The 17,494-nt window shown below is 41.5% G+C and overlaps 1 protein-coding gene across 4 annotated transcripts in view; it reads right to left on the bottom strand.

The window, feature by feature from the left end:
- Positions 1-17,494, bottom strand: part of CACNA2D1 (calcium voltage-gated channel auxiliary subunit alpha2delta 1) — a 1,206,813-nt gene that overhangs the window by 219,234 nt on the left and 970,085 nt on the right. For all 4 annotated transcript variants that reach the window (XM_073551318.1, XM_073551320.1, XM_073551319.1 and 1 more), the window contains exons 14-15: positions 7,368-7,417; positions 5,208-5,297 (exon numbers count right to left, since the gene is read on the bottom strand). In XM_073551318.1, coding sequence (XP_073407419.1) covers positions 5,208-5,297; positions 7,368-7,417 — 140 coding nt within the window. The remainder of the gene's footprint in view (positions 1-5,207; positions 5,298-7,367; positions 7,418-17,494) is intronic.

Genomic DNA, 17,494 nt, shown 5'->3' with positions numbered 1-17,494 from the left:
ATAGCAGTAGGCACAAACGATTTCCTGAATTTCTCCTTCTTGCACCTTAGCAGGATTATACGGCTGCTGAATGTGCTCTTCTAATTCAAGAACAGCCCGTATAGTGGGTGTGCATTATTGTTCATTACAGCCCTGCACTTCTTTTGAATCCTATCTTCCACTACCTTCTCAAAAGAGTCAAGATGGAGGCCAACAGCCATGCTTGCCTTCTTGATAAGTTTGTTGAGCTTATTGGCGTCAGCTACTCACACACTACTGCCCCAGCAAATGATAGCAAAAAAGATGGCGCTTGCTACAAGCTGGTAGAACATTTCCAGCATTTTACTGCACACATTGAATGACCTGAGCTTCCGCAGAAAGTACAGTCTGCTCATTCCCTTCTTGTGAATCTTCTCTGTATGACACCACCAATCAAGTTTGCTGTCAAGGTGAACCCCCAAATATTTGTAGGTCTCAACCATCTCCACCTCCTGGCCAGCAGTAGTGATCGTTAAGTAGTCATCTTTTTTCCTTCTATAACTCACCACCATCTCCTTGGTTTTCTTTACATTTAGTTCTAGAAAGTCTGGCACCAATCCACAAAGTCAGAAACTACTCTTCTATATTCCTTCTCATCCCGGTCCCCCACAATGCCCCCTACAATCACTGAGTCATCTGAGAATTTTTGGAGATGACAGAAATCAGATTTATACTGAAAGTCAGCTGTATACAATGTGAAGAGGAAGGGCAACAGCACTGTACCCTGAGGGGCTCCCACTCTGCTCTGCGGCACTTATGTGCCTTGCGCTGGATGGCACAATATGGCGCTAGGTGAGGTGCTGACCTGGAGCACTGTGGCCTAAAGCCTAGCCACTGACAGGCGCTGACTCTAACCACTAGACCCTAACAACAGGCACAACAAAGGGTAGGGGTTTTAAATGAGTCAGTCACCGCATACATGCATCCATCATCATACACACCTTTAGCGTAAGAGTCTATACTAGCGCATGGCCGAGGGGCGTCCTTCTGGGACCTTCCCAGTGGTGGACCAATCTGAGCAGGAGTAGGACCTGCGGATGTGACCTCCGACCTCCAATGAGAGGCGGTCCCACGAGCATGCTCAGTAGGAAAAATACAGGACTTAGTTCCTGGAGCATCTGCTTGCTGCCGACTTAAGCATGGTGTTACAACAGAGCCCGAAGGAGAAATCAGACGCCTAGCAATAGCCTGGGCAAGACGCCTGGACCGACACCTCTGCTGATCAGGAATCTCTGCGGCTGCAGAGGAATGGGAGACCCCAGAGGACATGGCTTGAGATTCCCCCTGTGTAGTAGGGGAAACGCGACGCCTAACACAATGTATGTGGTTTTTCCTATGCTATTCACATATCTTTGCTTGTCTTACTTAATTGTGACTTTTCTTACAGGGACGTCATCAGTAAAGGTTTTAGTGAGTTTGATGGGAAGGAGTATTGACAGTGCAGTCAACCAATGACTGCTTCTCAGAAAGTCACATGTGATGTGGAGGAGCTGTTATGAGGCGGTAAGATTTGAGTCAGTCAGAAAAGGATGGTAATGGCAGCAAGGACTGGTATGTGAAACTCAGAGAAGACAGGCCTCTACAGGGATCTGAGCCCTGTCACAGAGAGATAGAAGGGAAGGAAGGAGACAGCCGCCATTGTGAGAGGATTTTCACTGTTTCTGGGAAGGCAAGTCGCCTCAGAGGAAAGAAAACAGCTCAGCCACTAAGGTGTAACTGAGTGAGGGTCTCCACAGAGAGAGAACCTGAAAGCAGCCAATATCACACTGAGAAACTCCCTGTCTGCAAATGTCCATCTGTAAGGAATAGGCTAACCCACTTACCTCACAACTATATATAGTTATCTACCAGATTACCTCCAGTAAAATCAGTTCTAAATACAAGCTGCCTCTGTCATCTCTGGTGGAATATCTACATATAGTTTGTCGGCTCATCGCATTTTTTTGAGTTTGTCACCATTGAACTAAACTTAAGGTACTGTCACACTTAGCGATGTACCAGCGATCCCGACCAGCGATATGACGCGGTCAGGATCGCTGGTACATCGCTAAGTGGTCGCTAGTGAGCTGCCACACAGGCAGATCTCACCAGCGACATCGCTGGGGACGGGGGTCGCTACTTACCTGTCACACTAGGCGATCCTGCGTCCTCCCGCCCGGCTCCACGCGTCGCTCGTCGTCACAGCAGGAAGCGCCGCAGGAAGCTGACGACGAGAAACAGTCCTGGACATTCTCGCGCTATCAGCGATAAGCAGTGGGGGAGCGGGTTGTAGGTAAGTATCACACACAGCGATATCGCTAGCAATATCGCTATAACGTCACAAGTTATAGCGATATCTCTTAGTGTGACAGTACCTTTACTCTACTGTTTGATCTGATTTAAAGGAGATAAATACCCCGACATTGTATCAATGAAACAAACAGACTCTGCCATGTGTGTGGTTCTTTTACACCAAAAGGTCAAGTACATCCAATCACTCATAATATTAAAAAGATATACCAGATGTACTTTAAGTGTCCACTTGGTGATCAAGACAAAAGTTGAGCCCCTCATGTGATATGCTCAAGTTGTTCAAGTGGTCTTCGTGACTGGTTGAATATGAAGAAAGTGGCTATATCATTTGCTGTTCCCATGATTTGTAGAGAACTCAAAAATCATAGTGATGACTGCTACTTTTGTTTTGTCAAACTGAAGGGCTTTTCTACAAAGAACAAACATAAGAATAATTACCCTGATCATGAATCTGCGATTAGGCCAGTCCCAAGTGATGCTACCTTGCCAGTTCCTGTACCACCATTGTCTGGATTGGATGAAAATGAAGAAGAATATGAAGACTATGGAGCTGAAGCAACTGGCGAAGACATGGAGACCTCAAGTCAAGACGAGTATGTACCTGATAGAGAAGCCGAGCGGCCAGAATGCTTTACTCAACATGAATTAAATGATCTCATCAGAGACCTTTCATTGTCAAAAGATAAAGCTAAACTTCTTGCATTTAGGTTGAAGCAGAAAAATATTCTTCATAATGATGTAAAAGTGTGTTATTGCCAAAACAGAAGTAACACTTTAACTGTCATGATTCATCTGCTTAGAGTGTCTGGGACTCTGTGATGGACAGCTCTGGCATCCTATCCTGTGCTGGGGCGTGCTGAGCTGTCGGTGCTTTGATTGACAGCTTGGTTGACCTATATGACTGGAAGGTACAGAGACTTCCACAGGTGCTCCATAATCTTGGTAATTGCCCTGTTATTTTGGTGAGCTGTCTGGCCCAGATCATTACCAGTCAAAAGCTTGTTCTAAGCAGGAGCTCTCTGGTGTGTTCGCCTGTACTCTGTGCTGTAAGTTCAGATCTTCTTCTGCTGCTGACCTTTGGACCGTGTTCAGACTACCCGCTTGTCATTGCCTCTTTGCACCTGATATTCTGCTACTGACCTTTGGACCGTGTTCAGACTACCCGCTTGTTATTGTCCCTTTGCTTATCTAATCTGTTGTTTCGCTGGCATTCTGACCCTGGCATGTGACCTGACTTGAGACTTCGTATTTTCCCTTGGTTTACTACGTGATCTTTTGGTATTGACCCCGGAACGTCTGACTGCGCTTATTCACTACCTAGCCATGGGTTGTGACTAGTATCACATTAACACAATTTTTCACATTTGATGGACCAGTGGTGTACTGTAACAATGTGAATGGCCTCTTTGAAGAACTGAATCGAAAGTATTTTGTTGCAGATTGGCGATTGTTTATTGACTCATCCCAGAGAAGTTTGAAAGCAGTGTTACTTCACAATGGAAATATGAAACCATCAATCCCTATTGCTCACTCATGTCATCTAAAGGAAATTTATGAGAATCTGTCAGTTGTTTTTGATGGTATACAATAAAAGTATCATCAATGGAATATCTGTGGAGATTTGAAAGTGATAGGTCTGCTAATGGGAATGTAAGAAGGTTTCACAAAATATTGTTGATTCTTGTGTTTATGGGACAGTAGAAATACAGTAGAGCATTAGGTTTGCTTTGATTGGGGACAGAGAAACATCTATGCTCCAGGTAGAGACAATGTTCAGCATAATCCTTTAGTTGCTCCAACAACAATCTTTCTTCCTCCACTACATATAAAGTTGGGATTGATTAAAGACTTTGTGAAAGCCATGGCAAAGAAAAATTCACAAGGGTTGCAGTACATTTCACAGAAATTCTCCAGCATTTCATCAGCAAAAGTGAAGGAAGGGGTCCTCAGATCAGAGAGCTTATGAGAGATGATGTGGTTGAAGGAACTCTAAATGATAAGGAATTGATATCTTGGAAAAGCTTCAAGTGGATTTGTGAAAACTCCTTAGGAAAACAAAATTCTTCAGAATATGTTGAAGGTGTTGAGGAACAGCTAAATGCATACCAGTGTCTTGGATGTCACATGTCTCCGAAAATGCAGTTTTTGAATTCACATTTAGATTTCTTCCCTCAAAATCTTGGTGATGTAAGAGATGAACAAGGTGAGCAGTTTCACCAGGACATTAAAGTAATGGAACACCACTACCAGGGTTTTTGGAATAACTCAATGATGGCAGATTACTGTTGGATATTATATAGGGACAATCCTGAAAAATCGTATCAACGACAGTCTAATGTCAAGCACATTCAATTTCTGCTCATATTTTAGTTTCTATTTTGCCTGTGAAATTATTATTATTATTAATTATTTTGTTTCAATAAAAACTGTTTTGTAAGCTGAAGCATTTTTTTCTGATATGTAGATTACTGATTTCATAATGTCACCAGTATATTTCCAAAACCTTATAATAATGATGCTGCTCCATGGAAACTATACATGCTACAGAAAAACTATACACATTTTTGAAATCAGGACAAAAAGATGATTCAGAAAAGTGTAGTCACCTGCGATGATTACAAAAATTTTTTTGTTGACCTGTGTTATGATTTAAAATGAGAAAACACAGTAGTTTGACAATAAATGGCTTCACCCAACCACTGACCATGAGTGGAGAAAAAGTTTTGGTGTTATCATTCATATAATCTGAAAAAATGCCAAGAATGCAAACATTTTGCAGGGGTCTGTAAACTTTTGAGCACAGCTGTATATCTCACATATGTGCTAGTGCAGATTCATACTGGATACTAGATGTCAAACTAATTTCTGCACATTTCCTGTATTGATTCTATTCTTACCAAAGCATCCAGATAAACATTCGTCCACTGTACTTGTTTTGCCTTTTCTCTAGCCAAAACCATTGGTCTTCCAAGGACATCTAAATATTCCTGTCAAAAAGAGAAATGATTTCAATGGCAAAGCTCTGGTTTAGCTTAAACAAAGATAGCAGTGCTGCTGTAACATCAGACATAAATGCTTTTCATTCCATGGCATGGAATATACCGTAATTTAATTTGCATTTCTTTGTATTAAAGCTTTACATGTGGCAACCACATGGATCATTTAAAGGGTACCTGCTGCCCCAACCACGTGCAACATGGGTCAGATACCAGCTACCATCTTGTAATTATGCATTTTGGATGAATAGTCTATGGTAGCTCCCTAACTACTTGGTCAAAATTATGGTATTTAAAATGTTTCATAATCATGTTCAAACAGTCAATAAATGAATCTAATCTACTGGAACTAAATGTTAAGACACAATGGGGCTAATCCATCAAGGCATAAAACTGAAATAAAAGCTTTGAAAAGTAGTAAAAATGAGTGGACCAGGGGAAGGGTGGGGGGCATGGCCTGGTTTCTTTATATGCCATAATGCTACTCTAGTCCAGGACAAGAAGGCACTTGCCACTTAGAATTGGAGCCAAATTAATTAAGCGGTATGGTTAATGAATTTGTCCCCTTCTATTTAAGCAAAACTGGGAGTGGTGTGAATTGTGTGCACCTCCAGCCTTGATGAATTGTCTCAATGTCTAGTTATGACACGTAATGAATATGTTTATGAATATGAAATTTGCTGGGTCTTGGTGTCAAATCTTTATTTGGACTAACTAGTGAAAAACAATCGCAGCATACAGTAAGATAATGACATCATATATAAATGAAGAAATGCACAACAAATATTAATGAAGTATTTACTTACAAACCTCAGTTATTTTATATACCACAATTACATTATTGTGAAACTACCACAATGACCTTATATACCACCCATTTCCACTGCTTACACTGCATTGCAGAGGCGCCTGTGCAACTTCCACACTACTTATTCCTACATGTTACATAGGGTATGTTTACGTAAAAGATTAAACCACTGTCATCCTTTTCCCAGGCTACAAAATCTGTGTGCATGATAAGTAGTAGTTATTAAATTAAATAATTAATGATTATCATTAATTAAATAGTAAAGTGAAGTGGACCTATTTTATGCTGAATGAACTTGTGAAGTTTTCCTAGTGCCAAAGTGTTTATGTTACTGCAGCTGCTCACAATTAATGGACCAAGCAGAACTGTCGGTCACACTGGGCAGCTGTGTTTAAAATCTAAGAAAACATTATTTACACGCTAATAGGCTATTATATTCGACACATATGTGCACCTATCATTGCATGTTACAAACACTAACGCTGTCCTGCATTTTAGAAAGACTAAATTTATCCTAGACTCCTTACTGTACTGTATGTCTGAATATGTGTATGTTCGAATATGTATTTTTTGGACGGTTAGTTAGAAAAAGGAACAGATTTTAGTTCAAGGTTTAACGCACATACAGTATTTACTGGTGGGGTTATCTTTGTAAGAACCTTCTGTGAATACAGTAAAATGTTTCCTCACTGATAGCCTCTGCACTTCTAGTCCTTCTACACAAGAGCATAGAACATTTGGAATGAGTTCTGTAACATTACAATTACAAGCTCCATTTCATAAGGAACTCCTTATTGTAGTGTTAGGGTGCTTTTACATAGCTTTTTATCACATGCTCATTGGCCCCATCAAAGCTTTCATCTGAAACCCCCCCCACTCAGCGCAATATGGGATTTGGGTGTATGCACCCACAGGGCCGTAGACTATAATGGTGCTGGCAGAGTGAACGTGTGCTCTGATGCGCATCATTTTTGAGCTTATAAGTCTACTGGAAACGGACACCCAGATGCAGTCTCCATCTCCAGCCTGTCTGCACCATTATAGTCTATGGCCTTATGGGTGTATACGGCCTAATCCCCTTGTGTGGGGGGTTTTGAATGAAAGCCCCGATGGGGCCACACAGTATTTCACAAAATGCAAAGTGAAAGAGCCCTTTCTGAACTCATTCCAAATGTATTGGAAGATATGTCATATAATCACATCAATAATAATACAAATATAAACTAAAATTAGGAAAACATTTAAATACTAACTTGTGTGTTAATTCGAATTGCTCCAATAGATGGGATTTCATAGTAGTAACCTGAAATATGCAAATGCGACACAGTAGAATTGTACATGTTATTATTTTCCATATAATTTTATTGCGAGAACAAATTATATCATTAGCAGTTGCAAAGAGAATGAAGGTGGCAGCGGTCGTTCATGCACACTTATGCACCATGCATAATCTCAGGTGTAGTCTCAGTGATCAGCCCCCACCGTTCTAGAAGTTATCACCTTTCCTGTGATTAATTGATAACTTCATTTAGCTGGAATACTTGTTTAAACAAAGATTGATAAAGATGTTAAAATACTTGGAAATAAAAAAGAATAGATATATTTAGTATCCCCAAAAACATGAAGAACAAAATAAAGTTAAGACCCCAAAATAAATGACAATAAAAATTAATTTTGCTTATATCTTTAACCCCTTTCTGACATCAGACGTACTATTCGGTCCATGGGACCCATGCCCCTATGCCCATGCTAGTACGTCTAGCTGATCGCGGCCGGGTGTCAGCTGATTATCACAGCTGACACCCGGCACAATGTGTCAGGGGCGGTCACGGACCACCCCCGACACGTTAACCCCTTGCACATCGCGATCAAACACGATCGCGGTGTACCGGGGGCTAAAAGGAAGCATCGGCAGGGAGGGGGCTCCCTCCGTGCTTCCCTGAGCCCACCACAGCTGCGCAATGTGCAGCGCTGCTGCGGGGGGCTCCATCCCAGCAGGTCCCCGAATCCAAGATGGCGACGGGGACCTTCGGGGGCCTGCAGGGAGCTGGCTTCCTCAGTGCCTGCCTGCAAAGCGCAGGCATGAGGAAGCCAAGTGCATTGCCTGTGACAGATCGCTGATCTATCACAGTGATCTGTGATGTGACAGATCAGCGATCTGTCACATGACAGTTATGTTCCCCCTGGGACAATGTAATAAAGTTAAAAAAAGTGTAAAAATAATTTTTAAAAAATCGCTAGAAAAATTTTCCCTAAAAAATTTTCCCCAAAAAATTTATTTTTTTGGAAATAAAAAAACAAAGCAATAAAAGTACACATATTTGGAATTGCCGCGTCCATAATGACCCTCCCTATAAAACTATCCCATTAGTTAACCCCTTTAGCGAACCCCTTAAAAAATAATGATTTATTATCATACCGCCGAACAAAAAGTGCAATAACGCGCGATCAAAAAGATGCATATAAATATCCATGGTACCACTGAAAACGTCATCTCGTCCCGCAAAAAACAAGCCGCAATTCAGCATCATCAGCAAAAAAATAAAAAAGTTATAGCTCGTTGAATAAACTGATGCAAAAATAATTATTTTTTATATAAAATTGTTTTCATTGCATAAAAGCGCCAAAACATAAAAAACGACCTAAATGAAGTATCGCTGTAACCATACTGACCCGAAGAATAAAATCGTCTTATCAATTTCACCGCACGCGGAACGGTGTAAACACACCGCCCAAAAGAAATTCATGAAACGCTGTTTTTTGTTCATTCTGTGTCCCAAAAATCGGAATAAAAAGATGTCACATGCCCGAAAATGATACCAATAAAAACGTCAACTCGCCCCGCAAAAAAATAAGACCTCACATGACTCGGTGGGTCAAAATATGGAAAAATTATAGATCTCAATATGTGGTGATGCAAAAACTATTTTTACAATAAAAAGCGTCTTTTAGCGTGCGACAGCTGCCAAATATAAAAACAGCCATAAATAGTAAATCAAACCCCCCATTATCACCCCCTTAGTTAGGGAAAAATAATAAAATTAAAAGAAAATGTATTTATTTCCATTTTCCCATTAGGGCTAGGGCTTGGGCTAGGGTTAGGGCTAGGGCTAGGGTTAGGGCTAGGGCTAGAGTTAGAGCTGAGATTAGGGTTAGGGGTGTGTTGGGGTTAGGGTTGGAGTTATAATTGGGGGGTTTCCACTGTTTGGGCACATCAGGTGCTCTCCAAATGCAACATGGCATCTAATCTCAATTCCAGCCAATTCTGCGTTGAAAAAGTCAAATGGTGCTCCTTTCCTTCCAAGCTCTGCCATGCGCCCAAACAGTGTTTTACCCCCACATATGGGGTATCAGCGTACTCAGGACAAATTGGACAACAACTTTTGGGGTCCATTTTCTCCTGATACCCTTGGACTAAATGATCATGTTTGTGGAAAAAATGCGATTTTTTATTTTCATGCCCGGGCATTATAAACTTCTGTGAAGCACTTGGGGGTTCAAAGTGCTCACCACACATCTAGATAAGTTCCTTAGGGGGTCTAGTTTCCAAAATGGGGTCACTTGTGGGGGTTTCCACTGTTTAGGTACATCAGGGGCTCTCCAAAAGCAACATGACACCCGCAGAACATTCCATCAAAGTCTGCATTCCAAAACGTCACTACTTCCTTTCCGAGCCCTGACGTGTGCCCATACAGTAGTTTTCTCCAACATGTGAGGTATAAGTGTACTCAGGACAAATTGGACAACAACTTTTGGGGTCCAATTTCTCCTGGTACCCTTGGGAAAATAAAAAAAATTTGTGACTAAAAGATCATGTTTGTTGAAAAAATACAATTTTTTATTTTCACGCCAGGGCGTTATAAACTTTTGTGAAGCACTGGGGGGTTCAAAGTGCTCACCACACATCTGGATAAGTTCCTTGGGGGTCTAGTTTCCAAAATGGTGTCATTTGTGGGGGACCCCGGGCGGGGAACGCACCTCCTATTATTTATATTTGGTGCGTTCTGCCGTCCATAACATGTCAAATGGCGCTGCTTCCCTTCCGAGCTCTGCCATGCGCCCAAATAGTGGTTTACCCCCACATGTGGGGTATCAGCATACTCAGGACAAATTGCACAATAACTTTTAGGGTCCTGTTACCCTTGGAAAAATAAGAATTGAAGGTGAAAAGATCATTTTTGTGGAAAAAATATGATTTTTTAATTGTACGCTGTAAGTTATAAACTTCTGTGAAGCCCTTGGGGGTTCAAAGTGCTCACCACATATCTAGATAAGTTCCTTGGGGGGTCTAGTTTCCAAAATGGTGCAATTTGTGGGGGGTTTCCACTGTTTTGGTACATCAGGGGTTTTCCAATCGCGACATGGTGTCCGATCTCAATTCCAGCCAAAAAAGTCAAATGGCGCTGCTTCCCTTCTGAGCTCTGCCATGCAGCCAGATAGTCGTTTACACCCACATATGGGGTATCAGCGTACTCAGGACAAATTGCACAATAACTTTTAGGGTCGTTACCCTTGGGAAAATAAAAATTGGTGGTGAAAAAACCTTTTTTTGGAAAAAATATGATTTTTTAATTGTATCGCTGTACGTTATAAACTTCTGTGGGTTCAAAGTTCTCACCACATAACTAGATAAGTTCCTTGGGGGGTCTAGTTTCCAAAATGGGGTCACTTGTGGTGGGTTACCACTGTTTAGGTACATCAGAGGCTCTCTAAACATGACATGGCATCCGATCTGACTTCCAGCCAATTTTGCATTGAAAAAGTCAAACGGCGCTCCTTCCCTTCTGAGCTCTGCCATTCACCGAAACAGTGGTTCCCCCCCACATATCACGTACTCAGGACAAATTGCACAATAACTTTTACAGTCCAATTTCTCCTGTTACCCTTGGTAAAATAAAAAAAATTGAACCTGAATTATTTTTTTTGTGAAAATAAGTTAAACATTCATTTTTTATATATATTCAAAAAATTCCTGTGACGCCTCTGAAGGGTTAATAAACTTCTTGAATGTGGTTTTGAGCACCTTAAGGGGTGCAGTTTTTAGAATGGTGTCACTTTTGGGTATTTCTATCATATAGACCCCTCAAAGTGGCTTCAAATGTGATGTGGTCCGTAAAAATAAAATGGTGTTGCAAAAATGAGAAATCGCTGGTCAAATTTAACCCTTATAACTTCCTAACAAAAAAAAATTTTGGTTCCAAAATTGTGCAGATGTAAAGTAAACATATGGGAAATGTTATTTATTAAGTTTTTTGTGTGCATATCTCTGTGATTTAAGGGCATAAAAATTCAAATTTGGAAAATTGCTAAATTTTCAAAATTTTCACCAAATTTCCGTTTTTTTCACAAATAAACGCAAGTTATTTGAATGAAATTTTACCACTAACATGAAGTACAATATGTCACGAGAAAACAGTGTCAGAATCACTGGGATCCATGGAAGCGTTCCAGAGTTATTACCTCATAAAGGGACAGTGGTCAGAATTGTAAAAATTGGCCCGGTCATCAACGTGCAAACCACCCTTGGGGTGAAGAGGTTAAATTTGCAATATACATATTCCAGTAACCAAAATTTGCAATAACGCAAGATGAAATATATTTGTTATTCATTCCCACTAGCTCATAACTCATACTAAATTCAAACTAATATTAAATGATTACATTAAACATATATGTTACATTTTAACATCAAATATCTAAGAATTGCTAAAAATGTAATAAAAGCCAATTATTCAAACTATAACATAGATCTTATCGACAGTATTTAAGACTAAACTATCTTATTATATCAGTTACAGCTTTATTACTTGGGACGTAATCCTCTCGCTTTTGAAAATGTGGATAATAGCTAGATATATCTATATATATTGTGTACATACTACATATAGTCTGGAATTAAATTGTATATATGAGCATATGTGTCACAAAAAGATCATAGTATGAGCACAAAAATCAAATTTAATCCTAATGCAGAACTGACCAAACAAATTACTGAATAAGCTGTATATTATCATATTGTTATTGCCTTTATTATTGAATTAGTAGTCTTGACATTTGCCGTGAAATTCAAACCATGTTCATAACATAAAATAAAGGAAATTAAATTGTGAATCCCATCAATTACAGGGGCTAATTTAAATTGTTAACATCTCTGTATAGCACAGTGGAATAAGTTGGCACTTTATAAGCAATGGGAAGGATTGGAGAAGATTTTAAGAAGATTCTAATTAAATCCAAAAAGCCTCTAATTGTCCAGAAACAAAGTGTGTATAACACTCTAAAGTCTCCTCAGACAGTATTGAAACACTTTAAATCTCTATAACGCAAACACAGCCTTAGTAAGGTTCAATTGACCTCAACATACAGTATGTGTCTATAGGTAAATCAATGTTAATTTCTGAAAAATATAGCAATAGAAACCTATGCACACAACCCTAAAAATCGGACAAATGCTATTCGTACTTGTCCCTATGTTATTCAATGAGGCGGTGTACATCTTGTTTTTTCCATTTATCACTTAGAGATAGGAGATAACAGTTACTACTAATAAGAGCTTATCTTTAAAGGAGGGAGAGAGGGAGGAGCTCTGTCTCTTAGGGCCCCGTCACACAAACAGGCAGCTTCACCAGCAATCAGCACCAGAGACACGCGGGTAACAAGCGATGCATGTTATTTAGTTACCCACTGTGTACCTTAGTTACCAGCGCGCTGGTGCAGGGAGCTGGTAACCAAGGTACACATTGGGTTTCTAAGCAGTGCGCGGCACTTAGGAATCCGATGTGTACCTTGGTTACCAGTTCCCTGCACCAACGGGCTGGTAACTAGCGTGCACATCAGGTTTCTAAGCACTGTGCGCCGCTTAGGAACCCGATGTGTACCTTAGTTACCAGGGCCAGCTCGCTGATCGCTGGTCTCCCACCTGCCACACGCAGTGATGCATGCTGGCCAGCGGGAGACCAGCGATCAAAAAAATGTCCTGGCCATTCCAGGATGATCAGTGATACCCGGCAGGGGGGCCGGTCGCTGGTAAGTGTCACACACAGCGATCTCGCTGGTGAAATCGCTGTTGCGTCACAAAACTCTGTGTGATAGGGGCTTTACTCTTCCATCCTCCCATCTACTGTACATAGAATCTTATCAATAGCAGCTTCCATCTCCTATCTCAGTAATGGAAAAGTCTGTCTTCACTGAATACAGATTTTACATCAGAAATCCCGAGATCTCAATCTGCACATGCACCTCCTCTGGCAGCCATTTTCTCGAAGCCCACCACAGGGATATATACAGCAGATGGGACCTTCACTCACCGGCACCAACATCTTCTGAGAGGATGGGGCCAGCAGCATCGCTCCTCCTGCCGCCGCTAACCTACTGAATCAGTGACCCTGGCTCTTGTGACCCAGCTCCACCGCCACCACCCCCCCAGGTAAGATACATTCGGATTATAAGACATGCTCCCTTTTTCCTCCCAAATTTTCGGGAAAAAAAGTGCGTCTCATAATACAAAAAATACAGAAGCTATTTATCCTCAAATATGTTATGTCTGCTAATGAAAAGTATAAACTGAGAGTCCTCAGTGGTTGATACCTTTGTATGGTTAACTGAAAAGGTGATGATAAGATAAACATCAAGCTTTTGAAACCACCGGTTTCTACATCAGGCATGCTTTAACACAATATCTGAAGAGTCACCTATTAACCCCTTTCTGACATCCAAAGTAATATTCTGTCCATGTGACCTGGGCCTATTTGACCATGGACGGAATAATACGTAATTTCTTTAATGCGACACTGCAACTGAAGTTACCTGTGGATAGATGTTGCTGTCATCCTGGGGGGTCTTGCCACAGTCCCGCACCCATCATCGCTGCGATTGGCTGTTCAATTCTGAACAGCCAATCACAGAGTTTCTCAGTGTTTCAGCCAATTAGCTTGCCTAAAAAACTGAGGTCCAAAGCCTAAGAACGAGCACCAATCCTAGGCTGGTGCTTGGCAATGCGGTGTGACCACTTAAAGCAAGAACCTGCAAGGTGGTATTCTCTGAAATACTGCCTGTACCAGGTTCCACACCAGAGAGGCAATGGGAGATTAGGGAGATAAGTGGCTCAGGAATTGGTGAAGGAAGGAGAACTGGGCCGCCTTCTCAGTTGGCTACATGTTCTATGCTAGGGATGGGCTGCACCTCAATGGGAAGGGCAAAGCTGTACTGAGGGAGAAAATGGCTAGAAGGTTGGAGGAGTGTTTAAACTAGGGATTGGGGGGAAGGTATTCATTTTATAGGAGGGGAAGATAGTGCAGATAGTGATTTTGTGGCAGAATCCGGTATCATGCTTGACACCACCGGCCTCACAGAACTAGTCTTTTTCAGTCTTTTTCTCTGAGGATTTTGTTAACCTCATGGTGGGCAAAACTAATTTATATGCTCAGCAATGTTTAATACAAAACCCCGGTTCATCATTTTCTAATTGGTCTCCTGTAGACGCAGTTGAATTGATGCAGTTTTTGGGCCTGGTCCTTCACATGAAGATCCTGAAAAAGCCAGAACTTCGGCAACATTGAAGTGTTGATGCTTTACACAACACTTCAGTGTTCCAAACAGCCCATACACGTTTTGAGGCCATCCACAAATTCCTGCATTATACCGAAAATGCACAGTGTCCCACATGAGTAGACCCCAACCTTGATCGTCTGTTCAAAGTTCAGTCGGTCATCAAACACTTCAACAAAATGTTTGGTGAAGTGTACATGCCCCAAAGGGATATCGGCATGGATGAGTCATTAATTCATTTTAAAGGAAGGCTCAGATTCCATCAGTACCTGCCCAGCAAGAGGGCCAGATATGGAATTAAACTCTATAAGCTGTGTAAGAGTACCTCAGGGTACACCCACAGGTTTATAGTTTATGAAGAGAAGGACACCAGGATTGAACCCTTTGAATGCTCGCCTGTTCTGGGAGTGAGTGGGAAAATTGTGTGGGATTTGGTGCACCTACTGCTGGATAAAGGTTATCACCTCTACACAGATAACTTTTATACCAGTATCCCACTTTTCAAATCCCTCTCTGCACAAGGTACCGCCGCCTGCAGTACTGTCTGTACAAATCAAAGAGGCCTCTTGAAAATGCTACTTGGGCAGATGCTCAGAAGGGGTGACAGCTGAGCCCAATGTAGCGATCACCTGCTTGTAGTCAAGTACAAGGACTAAAGAGATGTCTTTTTCTTGACCACCATACATGGCTATGGCAGCGCCCTCGGCACTGTATGAGGTACCTCTGCACAGGTCAGCAAACCTACCTGTGTACTGGGATACAACAAAAACATGGGGGGTGTTGATCTCTCTGATCAACTCCTCCAGCCGTACAATGCGTTGAGAAAGGCCAAGGTGTGGTACAAAAAGCTGGCCATGCACATCGTACAGATGGCAATGCTCAATGCTTTCCTACTTTCACGATGTGCAGGCCACACCAATACGTCACATCTTCTGTTCCAGGAGGTAGTGATTAAGGCCCTCATTTTCAACACTCAGGAAGGAATGGGCCCCAGTACTTCTGGAACTGAAGGTGCTCATACTGTACCAGGTCAGCATTTCCCGGGGGAGGTACCGCAAACTGTAAAAAGATAAGTGGTAAAAAAGGTGCCAAGTGTGTAACAAAAGGAGAATACGCAAAGACACCATTTATCAATGTGACACCTGCCCCGAAAAACCTGGCCTGTGTATCAAAGAATGCCATACCTCCATACACTGATAATTTACTTAAATTTACATAACAGGAAACAGTAGATTAGTTCCAAAAGGGGGCATTTGTTGGGCATTGCCACTGTTTAGGCACATCTAGATAAGTTTTTTTGGGTCTAGTTTCCAAAAAGGGGCCACTTGTTGGGAATTGCCAATGTTTAGGCACATCTAGACAAGTTCCTTGGGGTTTGCTTTCCAAAATGAGGTCACTTGTGGGTTTTTTTTACTGTTTAGGCACATCAGGGGCTCTGCAAATGGAACATGACGCCCGAAGACCAATCCATCAAATTCTGCATTCCAAAACATCACTACTTCCCTTTGAGCCTTGATGTGTGCCCAAACAGTAGTTTTCTCCCACATATTGGGTAACAGCGTACTCAGCACAAATTCGACAACTTTTGGGGTCCAATTTCTCCTGTTACCCTTGGGAAAATAAAAAATTGGGGGCTAAAAAATCATTTTTGTGGATTTTTTTTCACGGCCGGGCATTATAAACTTTAGTGAAACACTTGGAGAGTTCTCACAACACATCTAAATAAGTTGCTTGGGGGGTCTAGTTTCCAAAATGGGGTCACTTGTGGGGGTTTTCCACTGTTTAGGCACATCAAGGTCTTTCAAAATGCGACATGGCGTCCGATTTCAATTCCAGCCAATTTTGGTTTGAAAAAGTCAAATGGCACTCCTTCCCTTCCAAGCCCTGCCGTGCACACAAACAGTGGTTTTTCCCCACATAACCGGTATCGGCGTACTCATGAAAAATTGCTCAACAATGTTATCTGTCTATTTTCTTCTTTTACCCTTGTGAAAATAAAAAAATTGCTGCTAAAAATCATTTTAGTGATTAAAAAGTTGCTTCTGCTCCTGTGAAACACCTGAAGGGTTAATAAGCTTCTTGAATGTGGTTTTGAGCACCTTGAGGGGTGCAGTTTTTAAAATGGTGTCACTTTTGGGTATTTTCTGCTATATAGACCCCTCAAAAGTGACTTTAAATGTGAGGTGGTCACTAAAAAAATGGTTTTGTAAATTTTAAATAAACAAAAAAACACACAAGCGCTTACCCAAAAATTAAACACTAATAATTCCCCTGCTGCTAGGTCAAATGCAGGTCGGTGTCAGCCCGCAATTAAAAACAATGGTAAAACAATCAGGGAGACCTATGCTGAAGGGCAAAAGAGAGGCTGCCAAATGGACAATTCTAGGTCATATGCACCACTTAAATAAATGAAATACCGGTACAGCAGTAATGCAAATATAAATACAACGCACTAATGCACATCAAAACTGATAATAGCATAAAATAATCCTGAATCAGACAGGAAAGCACTCACCAAAAGAAATGATGATGACGTGAGTTGCAGAGGATGATTAGCATGAATGTGGTGCCAGTGCTGGTCTGGAAGTGTGGAGCTGCAAGGAGAAATGAGCTGAGCATGCTCTATGGCACTGCAACTGTGGCAGTTACATACCAACAGTGGTAACCTAGGCACAATGAAGAGCGGTATTGTCATAAAAGATCCGTGCACAATGGGCATCCTTCCAGATAAGGAACGTGTGCACATGGCACAGAGGAGGACAGGAGGTGAGGGAAGCGGGAAAGAGAAAGCTCTGGCCGGTAGCGTCCCTAGAAACCCGCTTGGAGACGGCTG

Source organism: Dendrobates tinctorius, unplaced genomic scaffold (genome assembly GCF_039654945.1).
Source record: "Dendrobates tinctorius isolate UK_male_01 unplaced genomic scaffold, ASM3965494v1 ptg000174l, whole genome shotgun sequence".
In the NCBI taxonomy this organism is placed as follows: domain Eukaryota; kingdom Metazoa; phylum Chordata; class Amphibia; order Anura; family Dendrobatidae; genus Dendrobates; species Dendrobates tinctorius.
Note: the sequence above shows the minus strand (reverse complement) of the source record. Positions and strands in the feature narration are given on the sequence as shown.